The sequence below is a fragment of the Erinaceus europaeus genome, chromosome 20, assembly GCF_950295315.1.
Source record: "Erinaceus europaeus chromosome 20, mEriEur2.1, whole genome shotgun sequence".
In the NCBI taxonomy this organism is placed as follows: domain Eukaryota; kingdom Metazoa; phylum Chordata; class Mammalia; order Eulipotyphla; family Erinaceidae; genus Erinaceus; species Erinaceus europaeus.
Window position 1 is genome coordinate 55,236,335 of NC_080181.1, and position 18,311 is coordinate 55,254,645.

General features: G+C 50.7%; 1 protein-coding gene and 1 long non-coding RNA gene across 3 annotated transcripts in view; one reads left to right on the plus strand and one right to left on the minus strand.

The window, feature by feature from the left end:
• ACAN (aggrecan) overlaps positions 1 to 18,311 on the plus strand; it is a 51,667-nt gene that overhangs the window by 17,650 nt on the left and 15,706 nt on the right. For both annotated transcript variants that reach the window (XM_060179396.1, XM_060179397.1), the window contains exons 2-11: positions 3,113 to 3,189; positions 3,905 to 4,288; positions 6,238 to 6,412; positions 8,258 to 8,385; positions 9,407 to 9,700; positions 11,907 to 12,293; positions 13,789 to 13,963; positions 14,418 to 14,545; positions 15,754 to 16,047; positions 18,041 to 18,256. In XM_060179396.1, the coding sequence (XP_060035379.1) occupies positions 3,120 to 3,189; positions 3,905 to 4,288; positions 6,238 to 6,412; positions 8,258 to 8,385; positions 9,407 to 9,700; positions 11,907 to 12,293; positions 13,789 to 13,963; positions 14,418 to 14,545; positions 15,754 to 16,047; positions 18,041 to 18,256 (2,251 nt within the window). In that variant the 5' untranslated portion in view covers positions 3,113 to 3,119. The remainder of the gene's footprint in view (positions 1 to 3,112; positions 3,190 to 3,904; positions 4,289 to 6,237; positions 6,413 to 8,257; positions 8,386 to 9,406; positions 9,701 to 11,906; positions 12,294 to 13,788; positions 13,964 to 14,417; positions 14,546 to 15,753; positions 16,048 to 18,040; positions 18,257 to 18,311) is intronic.
• LOC132534874 (uncharacterized) lies at positions 5,383 to 6,264 on the minus strand. The gene is made up of 2 exons (XR_009546619.1): positions 5,872 to 6,264; positions 5,383 to 5,740 (listed from the first exon to the last, which is right to left on the minus strand). It is a non-coding gene; the product is annotated as an uncharacterized LOC132534874 (long non-coding RNA).

Consider the following 18,311-nt stretch of genomic DNA (forward strand, 5'->3'; position numbering starts at 1 on the left):
TCACAGAGCAGAACTCTCAGCGGGCCAATCACAGAGCAGAGTCTCTGCCCCACCCCTCGGAGATTGAATGAGACCACACCCCGTTCCCTTCACCAGGTGGAACTGGAACCAGCACCTCCTAGAATAGAATCCACACCCCGCACCCCGCACCCTACACCCTACGCGGGCGGGCGGATCCCGAACACAGTCCCTCCCAGAATAGAACGGCCTCCCCCCACCCCGGCAGAGTAGTAACTTCACCCATCCCTCTCGCTATACAGAACCAGAATCAGCAAACTCAAGGATGGAGCCCTCAGGAGTTCAGTCGGGCGGGACCACAGCGGGTTAAGCGCACGTGGCGCAAAGCACAAGGACCGGCGCAAGGATCCCGGTTCGATCCCCCGGCTCCCCACCTGCGGGGGGGGGGGGGGTCGCTTCACAGGTGGTGAAGCAGGTCTGCAGGTGTCTATTTTTCTCTCTTCCTCTCTGTCTTCCCCTCCTCTCTCCATTTCTCTGTCCTATCAAACAACAACAATAGTTACTACAACAATAAAAAGAAACAACAAGGGCAATAAATGGAATAAATAAATAATAAATAAATTTTTAAACGAATAGAGCCCTCACCCAGAGCCCTCATGGGACTGAAGAAGCATCCAAGCTCCCTTCATGGCGCAGAACCTCCCATCCAGCCTTCTCAGAACAGAATTCACCTCCAGTCTCCTTACAGAGACTACACCCAGCCCTCACAGAGCAGAACAGCCCCTCACAAAACGGAAGCCACATGCGGTTCCCTCAGACCAGAGCCGAATCCCAGGCCCGCTTCACAGAGAAAATCCTGACCCACGCCACAAGTATAGCAAAACACATGCCCTACCTGAATTCGCCATGCGGATGGGCCCTCGGGCTCTGCCTGCTCCAACCCAGCTGGAATCTGGGGCCCAGCTGTGCAGGTGCTACCTCTTCCTTGTGGATGTCACATCTGGATGGTTAATACAAGGGTTCCAGCTGAGGACAAGACAAGTCAGTTTTACTAAGGCGAATGGAGTCGTTGCTGGGACCCTCGGGAGGCTCTGGAAGTCCAGGTCTCCCAATCCTCTGCTGACGATTTGTCTTCCCATCCCTCAGGGTCCTCTCTGGGCAGACTTTCTTCCCTTGACTAAGGCAGACCCCTGGGTCTGGCCCCAGCAGTTGGCACAATAACCACTCCAAGACACTCAAGGTACAAGGAGTTGACATTGGTGGCAGGTCCAGATTTCATCAGGGAAACTTGGGTCATTTCTGAGACCTTTCAGGATGACACATCCTGAGGGGCAGATAGAACAAAGAGGAGATACAGATACATATATGGAATCTGTTACTATAGGACATTTGCACCACAATCACGGAGGCCTTCCGCAAGCCAGAGACCTAGGGAAGCTGGTGCTGAACCCGAGACTCGGGTTCCGGGAAGAGTCTATGTTGCGTTCAAGTCCAAAAACAGCTGAAAGCCAGGAGGCTTTTATTCCAGGAGGATCGGCCTTCCAGATCTAGTCAGGCCTTCAGGGGATTAGGCGAGGCCCAGCCACAGTAGAAAGACAATTGTTTTTAATTTTTTGGTTACATTTTTATTTTATTTTTAAAATTATGATAGAGACAGAGAGCAAGGAGAGACACCTATAGTTTCCTCCACCTTGTGAGGACTTTCCTGGGAGGGACCAGGGCACTTGAACCCAGGTCCTTGCATATGGGAACATGTGCACTTTACCAGCTGAGCCACTGCTTGGCGCCCAAGAAGGATAATCTTTAAATCTATTGCACAGATTTCACGTTTTATCAAGCTTTTTGCCACATTTTCTTCGATGAAATATTTCAGAACAAGTCCACAACATCACCTCATTAAAGTCGACCTCGCTGTGCAGCCCTTTAAAAACAGATTTTCCAGGAGTCAGGCGGTAGCGCAGCGGGTTAAGCACAGGTGGCGCAAAGCACAAGGACCCACCGAAGGATCCCGGTTCGAGCCCCCGGCTCCCCACCTTCAGGGCAGTCGCTTCACAGGCGGTGAAGCAAGTCTGCAGGTGTCTGTCTTTCTCTCCCCCTCTCTGTCTTCCCCTCCTCTCTCCATTTCTCTGTCCTATCCAACAATGACTACATCAGTAACAATAACAATAATAACTACATCAATAAAAAGGGCAACAAAAGGAAATAAATATTAAAAAAAACATTTTCTTACACACTCACAGTGGAATTATCTAATCTAACCTAACAGATTTAATAATGCTTTTTATTTGCATACTTTGAGGTGAAATGACTCCTCCTGAATTTTAATACTATGAAAAAGTTAACTGTTAGAACAATGGAATCTCTATCCTCATTCGTGGCTCAGTGGACTTTACTCTGTCTTTGCAATGGTCCCCACATCCAAATACACCCTCACAGACGCACCAAGCACGCTTGACCTCATACCTGGGCCCCTGTGACCCGGTCAGGTGGGCATGTAAATTCACCCAGCCTTTCAGCAGGGACCTGAGTTGGCCAGAAGATGGCAACTTTGAGGTTTCTATAAAGGCAGGGGACATTCCCAGCCTAATCCCTGTCCTCAGCAGAAATCTATGGCAGTTGTGTGGTTTTTCAAGAAAGGATTCCTAGGGGGCGGGGGGGGGGGTGAGAGCGGTACCGCAGCGGGTTAAGCGCACGTGGCACAAAGGGCAGGGACCGGTGTAAGGATTCCGGTTCGAGCCCCCGGCTCCCCACCTGCAGGGGAGTCGCTTCCCAGGCGGTGAAGCAAGTCTGCAGGTGTCTGTCTTTCTCTCCCCCTCTCTGTCTTCCCCTCCTCTCTCCATTTCTCTCTGTCCTATCCAACAACGACGACATCAATAGTAACTACAATAATAACCACAACACTAAAACAACAAGGGCAGCGAAAGGGAATACATAAATAAACAAATCATAAAAAAAGAAAGAAAGAAAGAAAGAAAGAAAGAAAGAAAGAAAGAAAGAAAGAAAGAAAGAAAGAATTCCTGGGAAAAAACAGTCTCACAAGCCCTTGCGGCCTCCTTACCTGGCTGTGATGTCGGAGTCTGGGGTGTGCTGTGTCAGGGCACCCCTCGCCCTCCCTGCGTCCTCACTGCGCAGTAACCTCCACCTCCCCTTCCAGGTGAACTATGACCACTTCACTCTTGGTGTTGTTGACTCTGAGGGTCATCGCCGCAGCCGTTTCCATACACGTGGAAGGTGAGGACAATGCGGTGGGGGAGGGAGGGTGAGGACAATGCGGTGGGGGAGGGAGGGTGTGGAAACCTGGCTACTGCCGGGCCCCGACTGGGGGTTTCGGGGTACGGGGCACTGGACCTGCTGTCCAGGGAGGCGAGGGGGGTCAAAGGCTCATTTTCCTGCCCTGCGCAGGCCCTTCCTACCCTGAAGGCAGAGTGACTGCAGTGGGAGAGGCCACACAAGTCTTGAAATTTGACTTTTCCCTCTCGGAAGATGGAGCCTGTTCATTCTAGAACTTGGGGGTCCCGCCGCTGAGAAATAAGAGGGACAGTCGGAAGGGTTTCCTGAGGCGGCTGGGCAGTGGCGCGCCCAGCTAGGCGGACACGTTGCTGAAATGCTTCCTCTCTGCAGTCACGTGTCTGGGCGTGCGTGCGTGCGTGTGTGCGTGCGTGCCCCCCCCCCCCGCGCGCACGCATGCGCATTTAAGCCCCTATGCATCCCGTGCATCTTTATTTGCGCCACTGAGTCTGTCTTGAGTTGCAAGAGATCTGCTCGCAGTCTTGAGGAGCAGTACCCTGCAAAGGGTTTTTTGCAGGGTGTCTGGGAGTCTCTCGGACACAGAACATTCATTGGATGTGGGTGCCTCAAGACAACATTTCCAGAAGGACCAAATGGGTGTGGGGGCGTAGGGGGTGTGGGGGTTCTCACAGGCATTGACGGATCTGTCTTCCCATAGGCTCTGACAACTCGCTAAGTGTCAGCATTCCTGAACCATCCCCCCTGAGGGTCCTTCTGGGGAGCACCCTCACCATCCCCTGCTACTTCATCGACCCCATGCACCCCGTGACCACCGCCCCCTCCACTGAGCCCCTCGCTCCGAGAATCAAGTGGAGTCGTGTGTCCAAGGAGAAGGAGGTAGTGCTTCTGGTGGCCACGGAGGGACAGGTTCGGGTCAACAGTGCGTACCAGGACAAGGTGTCACTGCCCAACTACCCAGCCATCCCCAGCGACGCCACCTTGGAGCTCCAGAACCTGCGCTCCAATGACTCTGGGGTCTACCGCTGTGAGGTCATGCACGGCATCGAGGACAGCCAGGCCACCCTGGAGGTCGTGGTGAAAGGTGAGGCCTTCCCCGGGGGCTGCTGCGCTACTGCAGAGACAACCAGCAAGGCCCCTTTATGGGGTGGGCCGGGACTGGCTGGGGTGCAAATGTCAGCTTCTCCCTGATGCTCTGCATTTCCTCCATGGGGCTGCCTCTCTAGCTGGAAGCTGGCAGTGCTGTTCTCCGTTCTCTGGGAACCCCAGGTGTGCGTCTATGGGGGAATAAATACTTCATCTTGCAAACACTCTGGGTGCTCCCCAAATGTCCTGTGACCCAGGGGATGTGAGATTGCCTCCCCCCCACCTCCTTTTATAGACAACAAGCTGAGATCTGGTGACCTGCCTGAAGTTTGCCTGGGTGTGAACCTGAGCCAAGACACTTGTTTTTGTTTTGTTTTATATGTTGCCAGGATATAAACCCAGGGATTTTATTAGTTTGTCTTGTGTTTTTTTTTTTTTTTGGGGGGGGTGTTGTTTACTTATTTTTACCAGACCACTGCTCAGCTATAGCTTATGGTGGTGTGGCAAATTGAACCTGGGATCTTGGAGCCTCAGGCATGTAAATCTGTTTGTATAACCATTATGTTATTTCTCCCCTGCCCACTAGCGGTGAAAAAAATGGGCTTTTCTTGGGTATGAAATTCCTGATGTAGAGTTTGAGTTTCCACATGAGAAAATATCATTTTCTGAATCCAGGTTTGAGACACTTCAAACTTGGGGCCTACGGTGAGGACAGGTCCCTTGCCTGAATCTGAAAATCCACTTCTGCTGTACTGGGGCTGATCAGTGTGCCTTAAACAAATACAGTTCCAAATGCAGTTGTAGTCAAAAGCTGACTTTAAAAAAAAAAAAGTTGGGGAGTCGGGCGGTAGCGCAGCGGGTTAAGCGCAGGTGGCGCTAAGCACAAGGACCAACGGAAGGATCCCGGTTCGAGCCCCCGGCTCCCCACCTGCAGGGGAGTCACTTCACAGGCGGTGAAGCAGGTCTGCAGGTGTCTGTCTTTCTCTCCCCCTCTCTGTCTTCCCCTCCTCTCTCCATTTCTCTCTGCCCTATCCAACAACAATGACATCAATAATAACTACAACAATAAAACAACAAGGGCAACAAAAGGAATAAATAAATAAATAAAAATTTTTTTAAAAGTTTTGAAAGATTCAGAGCCTTATGCCTGACAAGGTGTACGCTGAGTTATTTCAGACCCCAAAGCCAACCCAGGTGTCTTCCCTTTTCCACCTCCCTCACCCTCGGTTCCAGAAACCAAAGACTCTTCAGTCCTCTTTCTTTCAGTGGCCAAAGATGAATGGCGACAGAGGTTCCCTCTGTAAACTTGAGGAGTCAGATCAGCACCAGAGTTTTCCTGGTGGGAAACTTTGTCCTCCCCATGGGACAGTCCATTCTGGGGTGTGCCCTGAACAGAACTCCTTCTGATGAAAACTGCTTGGGACTCTTTGCCCCAAGAAAACAAGGAATCCTGGCGAGACAAGAAAATAAATGATAAGACAATGCCAAGTTTAGTTCAACTCGAAGAACTTGATAACTGTTGAAATTATCCTTGGTGAAAAAAAAAAAAAAAACATCTTGTAGGACCAGGAAATAGTTTACCTGCATGAAGATTCAAGCCCAGTATCATATGGAACACCAAGAACTTGGGATGGTGCAACAGTGATATGGTGTATCTCCTTCTCTCTTCCCTTAAAAAGCTGGGCCAGGGAAGGCACTCAGCAATATGACACACAGCTGGAGCCCTTGCTTCATTTCCCTGTGGTACGTTAGGGAGAGAGACAGACAGACAGACAAGGTGGAGAGCATTGTGGGAGCGTTGCAGTGAAAGTGGAAGGATCTCACCTGGATGTGGAGAGGGGATCCAGCTGTAGTGGGTGGTCCCTGTGACTGTCACTGCTGTTCATGGAGGGCCTGCAAGGTGGTGCCATGCCTGATCCATCCCCCTGCCCTCCCTTGTGTCTGCAGGCATTGTGTTCCATTACAGAGCCATCTCTACACGCTACACCCTGGACTTTGACAAGGCACAGCGGGCCTGCCTGCAGAACAGCGCCATCATCGCCACCCCTGAGCAGCTACAGGCCGCCTACGAGGATGGCTTCCACCAGTGTGACGCCGGCTGGCTGGCCGATCAGACCGTCAGGTGAGACCACCCAGAAGGGCTGGCAGCTGTGTGCTGGAATAGCACCTAGCTGGTGTCAAGGTCGTACCCTGGCCATCCTGAGTTGGAGCTGGAGGTTTGTCTCAGTTGCTGTTGGGTCAGACACTGAAGACTGATCTCAACCCCTGTCATCTTGCACTGCCAGCCACTCTGTTGAGAGTGTCCGTATAAATCATACATGCCTCTTCTGACCTGTTCTTTCTTGTGTCACAGTGTCTTCACTTGCTTTTTCACTTTGGACATCAGTTTTTTCAGTGTTATTATTGTAAGTCACCAGATGATCCTTTTTGGTTTTCTTTTTTTTAAAATATCTTTATTTGTTATTGGATAGAGACAGAAAGAAATTGAGAAGGGAGGGGGGAGACAGAGAGACACCTGCAGCTCAATTTCACCATTTATGAAGCTTCCCTCCTGCAGGTGGGGACCAGGAGCTTGAACCTGGGTCCTTGCCCACTGTAATGTGTGGACTTAACTGGGTATGCCACTGCCTGGCCCCCTTTTTGGTTTTCTTAAGACACACAAATTAAGCTTCTTGACATCTGTTTCCCTGAGAACAGCTGCTGAGGGCTATGCTGGCCAGCACTGCCCTTGAGGACTCTCCCCTCATGAGTAAGCCTCTTAGCACAAGACAGGATGAGACAGTTCATTGGGGGCAGATCAGAGCTCGAAACATACATGTTAGGATGACAAAAACCTCAAGTAGAAAACGTCTTCGCTATCTTGAGGTAAACAAAGAGATCTAACTTAGGATCCCCAGACCCACTAAGTTAAAAAAAAAAAAAAGGTGGTCCGGGAGGTAGTGCAGCGGATAAGGCATTGGACTCTCAAGTGTGAAGTCCTGAGTTCAGTCCCCAGCAGCACATGTACCAGAGTGATGGCTGGTTCTTTCTCTCTCCTCCTATCTTTCTCCTTAATAAATAAATAAAATCTTTAAATAAAAAGAAAGAAAGAAAGAAAGAAAGAAAGAAAGAAAGAAAGAAAAGAGCCTAGCATAGAACAGTAATCATGCCCTGGCCTCGGAAAGAACCAAGTTCAACCACAGCTCTGACACCTGGAATCTGTATGACCTTGGACAGAGTGTTGATTATCTCCGGGTCAAAAGGAGCCATTAACAATCCCTGCATCACTGAGTTGCTGTAAGAGTCAGATGATACACAGCAATGAGGACTATGACTTGTGGGTCAAATAATCCACCACTGACTCTGTAAATAACATTTTTGACAGGATGGGCAGCTCAGTGGGTACAGCTCACACCTTAGCACTTGTGAGGCCCCAGGTGCAAGCCCCAGTACCAGGGATAGCACAAAGGGAGCATTGTGGATGACAGAAGTATTCTGCCGACTCCTTTCAAACTATACAATAAAAACTGGGTCAATATTATCACACACGTAGGAGACCCTGCCCCATAAAAAACTATTATGAGATGCACATGCCTGTTCTTGTGTCTATTGTCTGTGACTGTTTCCAGCTACAACAGCAATGGGGAGTGACCCCAGAGAGACTTTATGGACTGCAAAACCTATACACTATCTACTCTCACTCCTCACAGAGAAGGCGTGCAGGCCCCAATAGATGTTTGGTAGCAATAAATAAAATTAAGGGAACTGCCTTTAGTCAACCTACAGTTCTGAGAACACACAGTTCAGGAAAGTTGGAAAGCGAATGTGATGTCATATGATGTGATGTGATGACAAAGATATCTGACACTCAGGGCAGATGCAGCAAATTCTCACATCAGCAAATTCTCACTTCCTCCCATGCGATGGGGGGAGCACAGACCACACCCCCTTTGTCCCTGTGTCACCCCTCATCCTGTCTACCTGGCAGGTACCCCATCCACACCCCTCGGGAAGGCTGCTATGGGGACAAGGACGAGTTTCCAGGCGTGAGAACCTATGGCATCCGTGACACCAATGAAACTTACGATGTGTACTGCTTTGCTGAGGAGATGGAGGGTGAGGCTGCACCCCTCCCTGGGAACCCCCCTTCATCCCTTGTACCCCACTGACAGACAGTTGGATTCCCATAGCTCATCCAGCCATAGGCTGGCCCAGGGGCTGACCAGGGACTCAGCCAGGGAGCCATATTCCGTAGGACATGCCCAGAGTGGGTGAGAGGACAGAAGGGGCAAAAAGGAGTCCCTTGCCCTGCATTTTGGTGGAACCCTTTATGATCCAGGCACCCACAAACTGTCTAGTTCACTTGGGTGGGTGTAGGAGTGCTTGTACTCGGTTGTTGTACTCCTCTGGGACTGACCCTCTCATCCAGCCTCACAGCTTCTCTGGAGCAGGTGGAGAGATGACAATTAGCTGGTCATGAAGTGGGGACAGCCCCATCCTTCTCACTCCTTTCCGCATCCTCACCCCAGGATCAAGCCTATCAAGCCTGCATATTTTTTGGTGTCCGTTTTTGGCAAAGGAAAGGCCAACAGGATAGTCCAGAGCTGCCCCTGAACACAGACAGCCAGAACTGTCCCCAGAGCAGCTGCACCCCATCACCCCACCCTGGTGTCACCAGATCAGGTTTCAGAGATAGTAGCAAGAGCTCCACAGACACCCTTCTGGAGTGTTGTGGTTCAAAGACCAGAGTCTGGGAACCACCACACTAAGAGGTCAACGTCTGATGCCCTCTGTTATCCCATTGGAGCTGGGGTCTAAGGGTTTGTGTTAGGAGGGGAGAATGCCCAAGCTAGGGAGTAGCAGTGGCCTAGACTCAGGGAGTCCTTGTCTCTTTGGAGCAGAAGACATTTCAACATGGTCTGGCCATTGCTCCATCCCATTTGGGCTGCTTTGTTCCTTCTCTCTCCATTCTAGAAAATCAATGTCACCTTTCTCCCAAAGTCCATGAGCAGGGTCCGAGCTGTGGGCATGTGGGGCCAGAGCTACAGTCACTCAAAACCACGAGGCTTTACCTGGGGACATGAGATGGGACAGGGGCCAAGAGGGGGACCCTCACCCTGTGACTGTGTCCTTCCAGGTGAGGTCTTTTATGCCACATCTCCAGAGAAGTTCACCTTCCAGGAGGCAGTCAGCGAGTGCCGGCGGCTGGGCGCACGACTGGCCACCACGGGCCAACTCTACCTGGCCTGGCAGGGTGGCATGGACATGTGCAGTGCCGGCTGGCTGGCCGACCGCAGCGTGCGCTACCCCATCTCCCAGGCCCGGCCCAACTGCGGGGGCAACCTGCTGGGCGTAAGGACCGTCTACCTGCATGCCAACCAGACCGGCTACCCAGACCCCTCATCCCGCTATGACGCCATCTGCTACACAGGTGGGCCACAATGGGGTGCACTCTAAAACTGCTACCTGGAGGAAGAGATCGTGGAAAGCAGGTTGAACCCCAAGTCTTACACCCCTTATCTTCTCTGGTTATTAGCAAGAGGCTCTGGGAAGAGGCAACATGTTCAGCTTTGGGGCTAAAAGAACTAGTACTATGAGCTTTAGAATCTGTGTTTCTAGGACACAAAGACAGACTGTTCCATGTAGTCTTGGAAGTCTAGCTGTGGCAATTAGGCAAGCGAGCAGAAGAGAGGGCTAGAGGTTTGGAGAGAAGAAAAGCTGGCACGGAAAATCTGAACAAACCCAGCAGAAAACTCCCGCAAGTTGTTAGACAATAAATTAAGATGGCAGCCCACAAAATTAATATACGAAAAGTGTGGCAGTCTTCTATGGAAATAGCAAACCAGAAAGGGAGTTGGGCAGCAGCGCAGCAGGTTAAGCGCACACGGTATGAAGCGCAAGGACCGGCGTAAGGATCCCAGTTCAAGCCCCCGGCTCCCCAACTGCAGGGGGGTCGCTTCACTAGCGGTGAAGCAGGTCTGCAGGTATCTGTCTTTCTCTTCCCCCTTTCTGTTTTCCCCTTCCCTTCCTCTCTCCATTTCTCTCTGTCCTATCCAACAACGATGACATCAATAACAACAACAATAATAACTACAACAACAAGGGCAACAAAAGGGAAAATAAATATTTTTTAAAAAGGAATAATCTTTTAAAAAATATAACAAACCAGAAGAAGAAATCCAGAATTAGATCCCATTTACAACAGCAGCAAAAGTAATTAGGTATCTGGGAATAAATTCAACAAAGAGATAAAATACTAGTACAGGAAGAAAACAAATTATGAGCCACTACTCAAGGGAATAGAAAAGACACAAAGGGATGAAGTTTGTGTTCCCTTGGATGACAGTTCTGTGCAGTGTGTGAAGATCACTTGTCTCACCTGTGTAATGGGGAGGTGGTGGGAGTCTGACATGAGACCTCACCCCCCCTAGAAAGCACTGTTGTCTGTACTTTTAAGTACTTGAGTATACTTAAAAACAGGGTCTAGATTTTATTGAAGGGTGAGTGGAGAAGTTTTTTTAAAAAAAGAAATATTTATTTATTAGATAGAGACTAAGAGAAATTGAGAAGGGAATGGGAGATAGAGAGGGAGAAAGATAGACACCTGCAGCCCTGCTTCACCACTTGTGAAGCTTTCCCCCTGCAGATGGAGCTCAGAGGCCCGAATGTGGGTCCTTACACACCTCAATATGTGTGCGTAACCAGATGAGCCACTGCCTGCCCCCAAGTGGAGAAATCTTGACATAAACTTGGTTTTTTAGGTCAAAACTTTTTTATGCAGAGATGGGGGTTGAACCCAGAGCTTTACACATATGTTCTACCACTTAGCTACCTCCTCAGCCCAGCACATATAGAAGACACTGGAGGGAGACGTCAAAGCACGGCTCCGCCATTTATGGAGCTCCCTTGGCGCTGTCCATCGTGCTCCCATCTGGTGCCAGGAGGGAACGTAGGGCTTCTTATATGGAAGGCATGCACTCAATATGCTGAGCCAGCCCCCTGGGCCCCAGATCAAGGATTTTACAATAAAATAGAATTTTTCTTTCAGGTTACACATCTAGATTGTAATCACAATTAAATGCCAACAGTTAATAGTATGAATGAATAGTTGTGTCAATTTTATGATTAAAATTGGTGATGGGACAGTGACATCGCTCACTTCCTGTTTCACTGGCATGACCTATCCACACATAAAGAGGGTTATTTGGGCCAAAATAATGAGGATTTCTCCCTCAGAGCCTCTCCTAGCCTTCTGATATTCCAACCACGCCCTTTGAAGTAGTATCGCCCTCATTTTCAGCACAATTTCCTAGATTTACTTTGTGACCAGCTTATGTGTTCTAACTGGCTAGTTAGTAAGGCAGGTGCTCAGAAGACAGGTAAGGAGGGGGCTGCAGGGCTGGCTTTGTTGGCAATGAGCTGACCTGTCCGTGCTGTGTGCTTTGGTGATTTTGCCTTGTGTTACAGAGAATCCTATAACCAACAGGGATTTGAGGACCGGAGGTGGCCCGGCAGGGAGCTGCAAGCACAGCTGGTGCCCCTCTCCCTGGCAACAGGGCAGGGGAAGGTGCTGAAGCTCAGTCCCCTCCAGCTTACCCCAGGCAGCGTGCCTAACGCTCCTCTTTGTGCTGCTGCAGGTGAAGACTTCGTGGACATCCCAGAAGACTTCTTCGGGGTAGGAGGAGAAGAGGACATCACCATCCAGACCGTGACCTGGCCAGACGTGGAGCTGCCCCTGCCCCGAAACATCACCGAGGGCGAAGCCCGGGGCAATGTGATCCTCACGGCAAAGCCCTTCTTTGGGGCCAGTACCACTGTCTCAGAGCCGGAAGAGCCCTTCACTTTTGTCCCTGAGACGGGGGCCACTGGTGTCCCCGAGGCCGAGAATGAGACTGGAGAGTCCACTGGGCCCTGGGACTCTATACCCAGCTCCAGCACCACCTTCACCAGTGAAGACCTGGTGGTACAGGTGACTGTAGCCCCAGGCGCAGCGGGGGTCCCTGGGCAGCCGAGCCTTCCAGGGGGTAAGTGTTTGCCTCTGGCAGGGGACTGGGGGGGTGTCCTAGGAGAGGACTTGTGTCTGTGTCACGCTTGTAAAGGCAGAAGAGGCTGGAGAACTGAGGCCCTGTGTCTGAGGACTGTCCTCCGCCTGCTGTGTGCCTCTGCAGAGTGGAGTCACTTGGAACTTGCTGCCCTGGACGTCGAGGAAGGCCTCAAAACACCGGCCTTCCAGCCCACGCTCAGCCAGTCTGGACCCATGGCCCAAGCCAGCTTGCCACTGTGCTTATCGGTCAGACCCTGGACTCAGACTGGCTTTTAGTTTGTCAATAATTGTAAGAGAAAATCAGAAGAAAGTGTAAAATGCAGATTCTAATGTCCCCAGTTAGACCTGGATTGGACAAAGCCATGCTCATTCGTTACATGTTGTCACTTAGGGCCCACCTGACAGGGTGGAGGATGTGGGAAAGAAACCACCTAACAAAGTTAGAAATAGGGCCCCTCTGGTCCTCTCCAGAGAATTTGTCACCTCTGTTCAGAATAATAGCTATGCCTCCCATGACTTCATGAATGAATTGGGAGTTCCCCAAACTCAAGTCCTATGTAAGAATAGTATTAAAGGAGTGGCTTCCATAAGGAGATGACCCCCAGCCTAGGGAGGGACAGATGGACACCCCCATCCATCAAATGGGGTCCAGTCACTAATCGCTGGGATAACCATGATGCATTGAGAAGGGAGTTGCTGAGATGTTTGAAGGCAGCACCTACAATGTCAGGGTCCCGGGGTGGGCCCACTGACCAGCACCATCAGATCAGCATCTGACACAGGACAGCCATTGGGAGGGGATAGACTCAGACTGGTGATTTGCAGCTGTGATGTCAATCACCTTGTCACCCAGGAAGTGTAAATGTGTCCAGCCAGTGTGGCAGGAAGAGGGAGAATGTATACGGGGGAGGGGGTCTAAGTCAAGAGCTCCTCATTGTGTGGGCGTCACCGCTGTGGGGATCTGGCATGCACCCACTGCCCAGACATCCCCTGCACACTCCTGCACACACTCACCATTCTTTTAGGAAAGCCACCTGCCACACCCTGAGCCCTAGAGACTCTGGGCCAGATGGGAGAAATGCCAAGCACTGTTTGAGCGCTTCCTTTTCCCTTTTCTGTATTTTCCAGATACTTTATAATGAATGATTTTATTATTATTATTATTATAAGGGGGGAATCATTTGTTCTTAAGACTGGAGGGGGTGGATACAAAGTCTGGGAGCAAGGAGCAAAGAGGAAGTCTGGGGGTAACTGGAATCCCAGAAAACTCTTGGGGAAGATGGAGTTCAGGAGCAGTTTGATCAAGGAGAGGGAAGTGGTGGGCTGTACAGTTAAGAATGGAAAGCATAGAGAAGTAGGTCATTCCTCACAGGGTCAGGGCTCTGGTCATGCCCAAACCTTGGTAGCCTGGCAGCTTGCTGGTCATGCCCTAAGCCTCTCCATCCCCTCCTTCTCCCCCTCTCCTGCATGCCCAGGGGTTGTGTTCCACTACCGACCTGGCTCCACCCGCTACTCGCTGACCTTCCAGGAGGCACAACAGGCCTGCCAACAGGCAGGGGCAGACATGGCCTCCCCTGAGCAGCTGCAGGCTGCCTACGAAGCTGGCTATGAGCAGTGTGACGCCGGCTGGCTTCGGGACCAGACCGTCAGGTAAGCAAGCAGTGAGCCAAATGTAGTGTGGAGCAGTCAGGGGAGTGTGGCTAGCCAGTCACCCAGCCCAGAGGAGTCCTCAGCGCAGAATTCACCCCTTCACTAGTGTCTCCATGACGACTTCCTTAATTACTCCTCAGAATCAGGTGGAGAAAGGATCCTAGTGACATCAAGTCCTCAGACATTTCTCCTGAGAGACGTAGAGAGGGAGACCCCCTCCTTAGTCCCCCCAGCCCCTTCCAGCTGGACTCAGTACCATTCCATGCTCTGTTCTCAAGCAGGGAACCCCTAGGTGTCTCCTCTCTTTCCCCAATTACTTCCTGATTTGAATACAACACATAAGTGGCCATACCTGAATGTACCTGATCACATCCAACAGATGGTCCAAGTCCCCAGAGCAGCCTACTGGCCCCATTCCCCAGTTCTCACTGGGCCCACCTACTCCCCTTTGCAGATACCCCATTGTGAGTCCGAGAACCCCATGTGTGGGTGACAAGGACAGCAGCCCAGGAGTCAGGACATATGGCGTGCGCCCACCTTCAGAAACCTACGATGTCTACTGCTATGTGGACAAGCTGGCAGGTACTGCCCCCTTGCAGGTGGTTTCAGGGGGTGCAAAGAGGAGGGGGGAACCACTCTCTCCCCATTCCCACAGGGAGGAACCTGGTTCAGAAAGAGGACCCCCAGCCTCTCTCAGGGCAAGACCACCTCTGCCCCACATCAGAGGGTTCCTGTGGACCCTCCCAGCATTGCAGGGGAGCATGGGCTTCCTGAAAAGCAATTCTGTGCATAAACTAACCCCCGCCCTTCCTGCAAATAGATGCGATTTGCACCATCTGCCTGGCAGAGTCCCAGGGCTTGGAGAGGTCCTGCAGCCAGTGCCTCCTCTGCAGCCCTGATTGGTCTTCATGCTGGCTGACCTCCAAATCCTTAGCTCCGCCCATTTCCTTTCATTTCCATGAAAATTGCTTAGCTGGGCTGGGGAGTAGCTGAGCAGGGGGGAAAGCTTCAGGAGTGGTGAAGCAGGGCTGCAGGTGTCTGTCTCTTTGACATATCTCACCTGGTTTGATCCCTGACAACATTCTAAATATATGCATATGCATCACTCAGTTACTACTATGCTGAGCCCAGTGTGGAAATGTGGGTGTTCCAAAAGATTCCAGCCCTCGATCTCAACAATTTCTGGAACTGGGAGGGTTACTGGGCTTCCAACAGTGACTTCTAGTCCCCCACCCCCATACACGGGGTTGGACTGTATAAGGTGTAAAGAATCAAGAGATGGGGGGCTGGGCGGTAGCGCAGTGAGTTAAGTGCCTAGGGCGCAAAGCGCAAGGGCCGGCGTAAGGATCCTGGTTCAAGCCCCAGCTCCCCACCTGCAGGGGAGTCGCTTCACAAGCGGTGAAGCAGGTCTGCAGTTGTCTATCTTTTTCTCCTCCTCTTTCAATTTCCCTCTATCCTATCCAACAACAACAGCTATGACAACAATAACAATAACAAAAAGTGCAACAACAAGGACAACAAAATGGGAAAAATAGCCTCCAGGAGCAGTGGATTCATAGTGCAGGCACCAAGCCCCAGTGATAACCCTGGAGGCAAAAAAATAAAATAAAATTAATTAATTAAAAAAAAAATCAAGGGATGAGGCGAGGGGACTAAGGGGTACCTCTCTTGGGAGACTGAAGCATCTAAAAGAAGGGAAGGGGTTGCCCTATAGAGAGGCCAAATGGAGTGGCCTCTTCACTGCCCCCTGGCATGAACACAGGAGTCATGCCTGCCCCCTCTGTCCTCAGGGGAAGTGTTCTTCGCCACACGCCTGGAACAGTTCACCTTCTGGGAAGCCCAGGAGTTCTGCAAGGCCCACAATGCCACACTGGCCGCCACAGGCCAGCTCTATGCGGCCTGGAGCCGTGGCCTGGACAGGTGCTACGCCGGCTGGCTGGCAGATGGCAGCCTCCGCTACCCCATTGTCACTCCAAGGCCAGCCTGCGGTGGGGACAGGCCTGGAGTGAGAACTGTCTACCTCTACCCCAACCAGACGGGCCTCCCAGACCCACTGTCCCGGCACCATGCATTCTGCTTCCGAGGTATGTGTCCCCACCACTACCACCACCCCCCGCCCCTTCTGTGTTTCCTTGGTCTCACCGATCTCTGCCTCTGACTGATAACCTTATCCATCAGCAAGTGGGACATACTTGCCCCTCAGGACAGAGATGACATTGGAGCTGGCATAACCTTAGGTTTTGACCCCAAAGTAAGAAAAGTCCCCAGAAACGAGTGGAGAGAAACAAGTAAGAACTTTTGCTCCCAAACTAGGTAGTCCTGAATTTCAGTTACTGCTGTATGACCCTGGGCAAGTCAGTTCACTTCTGCTTCATCTATAAGATAGTGATACAGGCCACCGGGTGGTGGCACACCTGGTTCAGCGCACATGTTACAATGCGCAAGGACCCAGGTTCGAGCCCCCAGTCCCCACCTGCAGGGGGAAAGCTTTGCAAGTGGTGAAGCAGTGCTGCAGGTGTCTCTGTCTCTCTCCCTCTCTATCACCCCCTTCCCTCTCAATTTCTGGCTGTCTCTATCAAATAAAGATAATAAAAAAATTTTTTTTAAAGATAATGATACAGTGTAATACTCTCAAGACTCACTGTAAGGATTAACTGGGGGGCCAGGCAGTGGCACACCTGATTAAGCTCTCACATTACAGTGTGCAAGGACCTGGCTTTTAAGTCCCCACCTGCAGGGGGAAAGCTTCATGAGTGGTGAAGCAGGGCTGTAGACGTCTGTCTCTTTCCCTCTGGATCTCCCCCTCCCCTCTCGATTTCTCTCTGTGTCTACCCAATAAATAACAATCATAATAAATAGTAAAAAGATTTAAAAATTAAAATTTTCAAAAGGCTAACTGGCACATTGTATATAAAACATTTGGCATAGTGCCGGGTCATCGTAAATCCAATACACAGTAGACTTATCATTAAAATAGAAGTGGGGGAGGTGACTCAGAGTCAGACCATGTGATTTACAGACATGAGGTCCTGGGATCATGGGTTCTCAGTCTCTTCAGTTCATAAGAGCTTTTTGAATCAACTGTCCACTACTTCCTGCACTTTATTTCAGGGTAGTCTCCAGATCACCCTGGGTGATCAACTATCCAAGCCATGTACTGTCTCAAGTTGCTGTGTATATAAAACCATTTTATCTAGTGGTCCTGGAGGTAGCATACTGGATAAGGTATCTGGTCTCTCACATATGAGGTCATGCGTTTGGTCTCTGGCATTGTATGTGCTCTGGTGTCTCTGTTCCTCTCTCTCTCTCTCTCTCTCTCTCTCAATCTCATTAATAAGCTGATCTTAAAAAAATTATTTGGGGGTCGGGCGGTAGCGCAGTCGGGTAAGCACACATGGCTCGAAGTTCAAGGACCAGCATAAGGATCCCAGTTCGAGCCCCCGGCTCCCCACCTGCAGGGGAGTCGCTTCACAGGCGGTGAAGCAGGTCTGCAGGTGTCTATCTTTCTAGCCCCCTCTCTGTCTTCCCCTCTTCTCTCCATTTCTCTCTGTCCTATCTAACAATGATGACATCAATAACAACAATAACTACAACAACGATAAAAACAACAAGGGAAAATAAATAAACAAATACTTTAAAAAACTATCTAACAGAAACTTTCTAAGATACATTCTGTCCTCTTCTGTATAGATGGAGACACAAAAAAGCACTTGCTCAGGTTCATTCAGTGATATACCTGGTCTATTTCTTTTTTAATTTATTTCCCAAGAGTGAAACCAAAGCGGCACTCGACTCTGGCATATGCCATGCTCGAGACTGAGTCTGGAACCCTCCTGCTCTGCTGTGGAGCTCTCTTTCCAGTGCTGGATCTAGTATTTGATCCCAAAGTGCCAGACTTGTGCTCCCAACTACTGTCACTGCCTTTCTTGGGTACAGAAATTATGTTCTAAATGTGTCTAGATGGAAACCAGGAGGGTTAGATGGAAGCTGCTAGCGTAGTCTTTGCACAGGCCTGACCCATGTCATCAGGGTCTCCTAGATCTGAGGAGGAGCCCTCACTACCTATTTCCATATTAGCGATCTCTGCAGTGCCCTCTCCAGGACCGGAAGAGGATGGCACTCCCACACCACCCACTGACGTGGAGGACCGCATCGTCACCCAAGTGGTACCTGGTGTAGCCGCTGTCCCCATGGAGGAGGAGACAACTGCCACCCCAGACTTCACCATGGAGCCCGGAAACCAGACAGAGTGGGAGCCAGCCCCCACCTTTGCAGGCACATCACCACTGCCAGGTGCATGGGGCCTGGGATCCAGGACATGGGCTGAAGTGTGTCCAGTGAAGGGGGT